The sequence below is a fragment of the Diplodia corticola genome, assembly GCF_001883845.1.
Source record: "Diplodia corticola strain CBS 112549 chromosome Unknown scaffold98, whole genome shotgun sequence".
NCBI lineage: Eukaryota > Fungi > Ascomycota > Dothideomycetes > Botryosphaeriales > Botryosphaeriaceae > Diplodia > Diplodia corticola.
Window position 1 is genome coordinate 55,856 of NW_017971577.1, and position 7,666 is coordinate 63,521.

General features: G+C 53.7%; 5 protein-coding genes across 5 annotated transcripts; 3 read left to right on the forward strand and 2 right to left on the reverse strand.

The window, feature by feature from the left end:
* Positions 1 to 22: 22 nt before the first annotated feature.
* Positions 23 to 592, forward strand: BKCO1_9800015 (ring finger protein 32; the record flags this gene model as incomplete). Its single annotated transcript, XM_020280062.1, has 1 exon — positions 23 to 592. The coding sequence occupies one exon, from the start codon at positions 23 to 25 to the stop codon at positions 590 to 592; it is 570 nt and encodes a 189-aa protein (XP_020125267.1).
* A 2,078-nt stretch (positions 593 to 2,670) lies between these two features.
* BKCO1_9800016 (uncharacterized protein) lies at positions 2,671 to 3,208 on the forward strand (the record flags this gene model as incomplete). Its single annotated transcript, XM_020280063.1, has 3 exons — positions 2,671 to 2,733; positions 2,813 to 3,105; positions 3,172 to 3,208. The coding sequence occupies 3 exons, from the start codon at positions 2,671 to 2,673 to the stop codon at positions 3,206 to 3,208; spliced, it is 393 nt and encodes a 130-aa protein (XP_020125256.1).
* A 427-nt stretch (positions 3,209 to 3,635) lies between these two features.
* Positions 3,636 to 4,022, reverse strand: BKCO1_9800017 (uncharacterized protein; the record flags this gene model as incomplete). Its single annotated transcript, XM_020280064.1, has 1 exon — positions 3,636 to 4,022. The coding sequence occupies one exon, from the start codon at positions 4,020 to 4,022 to the stop codon at positions 3,636 to 3,638; it is 387 nt and encodes a 128-aa protein (XP_020125269.1).
* Positions 4,023 to 4,831: 809 nt separating this feature from the next.
* Positions 4,832 to 5,491, reverse strand: BKCO1_9800018 (uncharacterized protein; the record flags this gene model as incomplete). The annotated part of the gene is made up of 1 exon (XM_020280065.1): positions 4,832 to 5,491. One exon carries the CDS (start codon positions 5,489 to 5,491, stop codon positions 4,832 to 4,834), a length of 660 nt encoding a protein of 219 aa, XP_020125266.1.
* Positions 5,492 to 6,885: 1,394 nt separating this feature from the next.
* On the forward strand, positions 6,886 to 7,362 carry BKCO1_9800019 (uncharacterized protein; the record flags this gene model as incomplete). Its single annotated transcript, XM_020280066.1, has 1 exon — positions 6,886 to 7,362. The coding sequence occupies one exon, from the start codon at positions 6,886 to 6,888 to the stop codon at positions 7,360 to 7,362; it is 477 nt and encodes a 158-aa protein (XP_020125265.1).
* Between the last annotated feature and the right edge of the window lie 304 nt (positions 7,363 to 7,666).

Genomic DNA, 7,666 nt, shown 5'->3' on the forward strand with positions numbered 1-7,666 from the left:
GGACTATCCAAACACAAGCGTCATGGCCTCAAGCACTGGCAGAATTGTCGATCTCATCCAGTACACGCAGTCCGCTGCCCCCACTGCCGGTCGTTTCAATGCCGACGAAGAGTGCGCCATCTGCCTCACTCCTCTGTCAGAGGAAGGGCCATACAATGCACTAGGCAACGATCGGTTCCAAGCTGAATTCGATGGAACGTTCCTGGCCTGTTCAGCCGGTCACCCGTTCCACAGTCACTGTATACTAAGGGGGATCATGTCGCAGAGGAGCAGCCGCGGTCTCGAGGATCGCTGCCCACAATGTCGCCGTCGCTTGTTTATCGACATCGAGTACGTCAAGAACCGCCAAGAACGGTACCAAGCTCGCGTCGAGTGGGCTAGCGAGGAAGATCGACCCGATCACATGCTGGTCCTCAATGAAGTAATGCAGGTGCGGGTGCTCCTCGACAAGGCCGTATACGAACGGGGACTGGAGGCTTGGGTTCAAGTTGAGGTTGTTGGTGACTCTGGAGAACCGGATGAATACACTCGAGCAATGGAAAGGGCGGAGGAATTGGATCAGGAGATTGAGAGGCAGGAGACGAGCCTGTAAAGGATCGGATGCTGTCCTGGCTTGCGAATTCAGACCGTCGATCAGTTGGGACTGTGAGGTTGTTTGCTAAGCATAAGCAAGTTTGTGGGACACGAACAATAGACGATCAGTAAAGGACTACTATGGGTGACTGTTTCTGTTCTGAGCATGTTGAATTTGTGACGCTATGAGATCTTCGCTAGCGGGCGCGTGCCCATCCGAATTGTGACGTCTAGCCAGGCCGCCAGCTGTGTGACTCAGGTTCTCAATGAGTGTAGAGCTGAGATAAAGTGCAGCCAGGTACACGAACCAAGCGCAATACTCTCCAGCCAAGTCGCCACCTGTTTGCATCGGCACCGCGATCCACGCGCAGCGATGATGCGCAGTCAGGCACTACGCGGAACGCGTCAAGGCTGATCCGCGCAAGTGAGCAAAGCCCGCTCATCAACTGTGGTACGCGTCCAGCCCTGCCCCGACCAGATCACTCACCCGAATCTGGTTTAGCGTAGCCCGCCCCCCGGCCAACAGGCGAGCAGTGGCAGGTGATCTGCTCCCTAGGGTCCACCCTTATAAACCTCGCCGGCCCCCCGGCACCGTCTCTTCTTCTTCTTCTTCTTCAGCTCTCTTTGCCTTTTGGCTTAGATCAGTTGAAGTGGCTGTTCTTTTTAGTTTAATCTCTAAAACGCCCTTACGGGGGCATTTTTCTTGATTAATCTTGTTTTTGGAAATGGGCTGGCGGCCGCTGAGCTCCGCTCATGTCGCTGGTCACAGTGTCGCCTCTATTGCACTGTCTGGGGCTGATGCGAACCCGCACTTTTTTTTTCTTTTCGTTGAGTTGCTGGCCTGGCGCCGGCGCTTGAGGAAGAGAGTGGTGGTGGTGGCGACGCAGGTGAGGACTTGGTGGCTGCGGATGGCAATGCCTTTGCGCGCAACCGTGGTGGTCTCGCGGGGCAGCAGCGGTGCTATAAAGGTTCGTGGCGGCGTCGCGCGTCTCGTCGGCCGTGGACTTGGTGTTGAAATCTGCGACCGCTGCCATGCCCCCATCCCGCGTTCGCAATCGCAGAGCTTGGCTCCGAAGCTTTGGCTGGCGATGGCACATTTCAGCCCCTCATTCGAGCTGGTGCTGGATGGAAATAAAGGCAGTGCGCATCTGGCGAGAGTCGTTGATGCAATGGTTTGACTGGCGCCGGCAGTTGGCATCCTCCGCTTGGAGCTGCGAGGCTCTTCGTTGTCGTTCGCATCCGCTTCTTCTTCTTCCTAAGGCTGCTGCTCCTCTTCCTCCGCAGAAAGAAGAGCCTGACCCATTCACCGTGACGACAGTACTTGGAAGAAGAAGATTTTGTGCGCGTAGTGACCGCTGCCCTCATCCTGCGCCCGTGGGCTCTGTTGGTCCAGGCTCAAATTCTCCTACGAGCGCAACAGTGAGCAGCCATGCCAACCCAAAGTCCATAGCATATCCCCATTCTAGCTACGGTAGGGTTTACTGCCCACATCACAGCCTACAGGCGCCTCAGCAAAGGCAGATGGTTTCTCAGGCCATCCCCCCTTTCCTGCCAGTGGACGGTGCCACGTGAGATTTCGTATCTCATCCAGCTTCCTGCGATGATTTCGGTTGCCCTTATGACATGAATGAGCCTGAGGTGTTTCCTTGTCTGACTACATGCAACCAATATATCGTAGCATGAAGCTGAAGTCCCGGAGAGACTTGCTGAGTCGCATAAAGCTTGAAGCTTCAGTTCTCTGGCGCATTGCTGCAATGATCGACTGTGCAATCTCGTCTGCGGAATATTTGGATATGTGGCGTAGTAGTGCCGCTTGCCTTCCACCGGCTATGACGTACGGGTTCGCGACAAAGACCGCCCAGATATTCCCGCGCTCCGCAGCTACCTACACCTGCCTTAACACAGCCACACGTAAAGCACCCACTTATCTTCCCGCTCATAATCGACGGATCAACTCTTTCTCTCCACCCCATCGACCTCCACCGACTCACTCGCAGCATCCAGCGCCGCCGCCGCTGCCACCACCACCCCTGTACGCTCCGTCTCCAAACAAGTTGGTCCCGTCCAGCAGCTCACACCCAGCAGCATCGGCCCACCATGGAAAACATCGCGTTCATGGCCATCATCATCCTCAGCATGATCATGTCAGGCTTGATCATCGTACGCCCATCACACCCCCGGGCCCTCTCCCCTTCCCTTTAATCCACCCACACACGCCCAGCTAACCCTCCACCGACAGCACTACGTCGCCAAAAAACTCAACCAGTGCTTCCCCACCTCCGACAGCCACAACCCCGACGACCCCTTCAACCGCCCTCGCCCCGTCGTCGGCAGCCAGACCGGCGGCGTCAACATCGAGCTCGCCGTCTTCCCGCAGAACGGCGACAGGGCTGCCGTCCGCGTGCCGCGCGGTGCGCTTGCTCGTGGCGGGCGTGCGGCTGTCTACCAGGTGCCGAGGAGGGACCCGCCGGCGTACAATGCCGAGTCCGGGCTGACGGATCCGCCGCCGGTGTATTCGGTCGGATTGGGAGAGTGAGTTGCATACCCTGTTTGCTGGTGGTCGGGAGAGATGAGATGCTGCTGATTGGGAGACTACAGGCATGATGCGAGGGTCATTCATGTGAGGGAGGCTTGAGCAGGGCCTGCTCTTGCTGTAAGGCGCGCGATTGAGCGACGAAGAGCTTGTCCGAGGGGGCTGTTGTCCGATGGGTATATTGGCTTGGGCTGGATTTTGGCATAAAGGAGGGACAACGGGGGCTTGGAGTCTTTCGTTTGTGTGGTGGGAGATGGGGCGGAGACAACAACAACAGCGCCAACAACAATTGGATTTGGTCTTGGGCTTATAGCATACCGTTGTACTCCTACCACAACGTTCTTCCGTTGCTAGTCTTCAGCAGAAGCATTATACACCAAATCACCATCCCTCACGTACGGCATATGACATAATATCAGACAAGTAAAGACCATTGAAGAAACAAAAGCGCTAACGCATACTCACCAACATCCAGCCACCAGGACCACTCCCCCTCCTATCAACCACCAGCTCGTCCAATCCGATCCATTCACACCCTCCCCCCGGGCACCTCCACCGCCACCGCGCTCGCACAAACCTCCGCAAAATCCCTCACCCACCGCGCCCTCGCCCCTTGCACCATCCCCTCGTCCCCCCTCCACGCCACCAGCAGCAGCTCGGCGATGCGCTCCTCGAACCAGCCCACCAGCGACGTCACCCGCACCGTCTTGTCCGCCTTGTCCTCGAGCTTCAGCGCCAGCCCGTCGTGCACGATCTGCAGCTCCGTCGGCACCCAGTACGCCGACGGGATCGCGCCGTTGGCCCAGCCGTGCACGAAGACGGACCAGTCGAGCAGGCGGGGGCGGATGCGCACGTGTGTCGTGGGGAGGAGGGGGACGAGCGTCGTGGTGGAGTTGATGGCGATGTGGCGGGGCATGGTTGGGTTTGGTTGGGTTAGTTGGATGGATGGCTGTAGGGATTGGGTTTCTTGTTTGCTTGGGAATGTGGGCTTGGGTTTGATCTGATGTCTGCTGGGGGTGTTGGAGCTGACTCGATGGCGGGTTTACTTATGGGAGAATGGGTGAGGATGGTGCATTGTTTTTGAGACAAAGAGGGCGGACAATGGCGTTGTTTGAGGTTCACTGAAACAAAGAGCTCGGCTCTGAGACTGCCATCGAGGGGCGAACAATGGGGGTGAAGGGAATGATGTCTGAGAGCTCTTTTGTCTCGGTCAGTTTTATTGGAGCTGAGGTCTACGTTCATGCCTTTTCCCTGTCTTCGTGGAGGCTACGGATGCCTTTCTTCCTACGAATCATGCAATCCGACACTTTGCAAGGCGTCCGTAGCCTCCACGAAGACAGGAAAGCCTTAACGTGTGGCGCAGTGTCTTTGGAGGAAGAATCGTTACAGTTGGTTCCCCGAGTCTCACTATGTACTAACATGACATCCGTTGTAGAAGATCCGGGACGGTAACAAATCGTGAAATGGCCTCGGAAAGTAAGAATCATCACATCAGATGCAGAGATGCAGCTGAAGTTGCTAATATGGGTTAATAAATACTGATAATGGATCGTTCTCTCTTACATGGGTTGTGCAGTCACATTGCATCAGGGGAAAATTATTCTGTTTAAACCATTCTATTGACATAGTCGAGGCTACGGGACATCATTCATCAGGGCGTATCACCAGAGTAAAAGGGAAACTTGACACCTTCAGATGAGCGCCACACCAAGATGATGCCAAACATCACTGCTTGAGTCTACGCGTCAGACGACGGACGAGAGACGGGCGAGGTGGATCAGCAACAGGATCACAGCAGTCAACAATGACCAGCTGGCAGAGATGGTCAAGACGAATCATGTCCCTCTGCCAGATATCAAAGTGGTCCGTATCCCTCGCAAGACGAGCAAGGCGCTTGCCAAGCTCTATACGCAGCATCCGAAATGTGGTCTCGGACCCATCCATCTCGGCAAGATACGCCTTGGCCTCGCTGACAAAGTCATGCCAGTCAAAGCACTCCAGATCATCGAACAGCATCATCATCATGTCGTACCGGGCCGCGCAGACCTTGACAATCTGATCATCAGGCATCAGCAGAACGTGCGTCGGGAGGCCGTGGGCGGCATCCACAAACTTGAACACAAGCAGGCGCTGCAGGTCGGTGTCGTGAGCTTGGCACCTAGTCCAGGGATTACCGCCCCAAACACGAGGCCGGCCCTCTTTGAGAAGGTTCTTGTATTCACCGACCTTTGCCTTCGACGAAACAGTGCGAACGGGACGGATGCTGGGATAGTACGGCTCATCGGTCTCCTTTGGTGTGCCGGAGGCCAGGGCAAGGGAGCGCACACGGTCCGGCATACTGGAGCCTGTCGAGCAGGTCGAGTCGGCACTGGAGCCGTTGTCCATTGTGGTTATCGTGAGAACTGGTCCAGCCGTGTTCTGAGATTTGGACGAAGTGATTCTTGTGAAGTCGATATGATGGAGATTTCGAAAGCTTGATCGCAGCAGGAACTTATAATTTCATTGAGATCTGCATGGTATATTGACAATGCAGCTGCACGATGGCAATGTTGAAGTGGTTTTCGATACGAAGTTGTTGAACAATGTGGTTGATCGGTTCCACATGCCGTCAATGAATCTTGACAACTCTCGTTCCGTTCCATCTGCGAAGGTACCGCGCTTGGACCTTAGCATCAATCAACACCATAATGTGACAGCTCGCTTAGTACCATGGCAGACCGCTCGATCGTGCCCATAGATTCGATGCTCCTCTTGCCCAAGCTGTCCCATCATATTCGAAAGTAGGCAAATCGCTGCTATATTTTCAATTGCCCTTTTTCGGCTCTAGGAAAAAGAAATAGGAACCTCTTTTTCCTCTCCGTGACCAGCAGAGACGTGATTGTTTCTTCTAAGCAATTTGGTTTGGAGAGGTGCCAGAGAAAAGGCGTTTGTTCCTCACGACATATCAAGACAGCAAATAAATTACTAGATGATCATAAAGCCAACAAACGCCGGCATCTAGAGTCCATAATCTTAGTTATAAAGCGGTTTGCTAGGAATCATACGGAAAGGCAATAGAGGTATATATCCGATGCCCATCTCCTTTCGCCTCTGCGCATCGTCCTGCTGTCATCAATACACTCCCAACTTGTAGCTGGACTACAATCCACCAGATCATTTCGAAGCTATCATGGGCTCATCTACAGCCATAATGTCTGGTGGAGCCTCCAAGAGTATAATCATTGCGCAATGGCCCTATGAATTTGGTTATATGTATACCTTTCCTGCTTTCCCAATACCCGATATAATACTTCAACATGATAGAAAGGATGCAGAAAGTGTGTCCAACACCTACTAGTCGGAAGTCACCGGGGTCGAGTTGGTAAAGGCACTGTCATGTGGTGCATGGACATCGCGACATCAAAGCGTCCCCCACTCAAGAACAATGCACTTGTAGCTCGAACAACCACCTTGTCTTCTACTTTATAAAGACCGCCACCTCCACTCGAGACTTTCAACCGTCCATCTCCGTAACACCTTCGTTGCAACTTATCAACATCGGCTCGCTCGTCAAGCCATTCATTTCCTTCATCTCTACATTCCTGTCTTCGTTTTGCGCCAAAATGGAATCGTATATCACCAACGAGCAACCGATCCCTTGTACTATTCGTGCGGAACGATACCGTGTGAGCTGTTTATTGACATACGGAGAGGACACACGGCTCAGGCTCCCATTCGACGTTACTACATTCCTGAACAGGCATCTACTCGACGAGATCCGTCGCCTGGATCAGCGACACATGACAACAACGTCGGCCTATGAGAAGCTGCAAGAAAGGATCAGAGAACACTCCAAGGCTTGCGGAAAGGACTCGATCCGCGACTTCGTCGACACCGAATCGGTTTCAGCGGCTCTGACCAAGGCCACCGTCGCCATCTGCGACATCGAAGAGAGACTCGTCAGGACAGATCACCACGCACTGGATTCAGGGAGAATCTGGGAAGATTGGGATATAAACATCCTGATGAGAGACCTCGCACCAGATGTTCGGTCGTCGCTGGCCGCGGTGGTCCGCGCGGAGCTGTCTGAGGCAGCAGGTTCCACGGAAGATACTCATCTCCCTGAGATGTTTGTATACGGCGTACTGCTCTCCACCGTGCGCACCGTTCTGATGAACTCTGTGGAATCGGACGATGAAGAGATGATAGAGGTGGCAAACGACGCTTCTCTTGCTCTTACTCGGGCAATCTCCACGCACATTTGTCGATTCGTATAGATGACACAGCATAACCTTGACTTACCTTGACATGAGTAACTTTACCATCGTATGCTAGTATTCTCTTCAAATACATTGGGGTAGATTGTTCAGCCGTGTTGTACTTCAGTGAAGTAGTGACCCATCCTTTCCAGCCACCGCGCTATCCATTCTGTGTCTAAATCGTATACATCCAAATGGTCCCATTCTAAATCATTCGATTCAGGAGAGTCTCTCATTTAGTCTTTACTCCATCTCTTTTCATAGTATTACACTCCTGATCTTCTGAGGCGTACCCTATGCTGAAGACAAGCAGAGAGAGCGG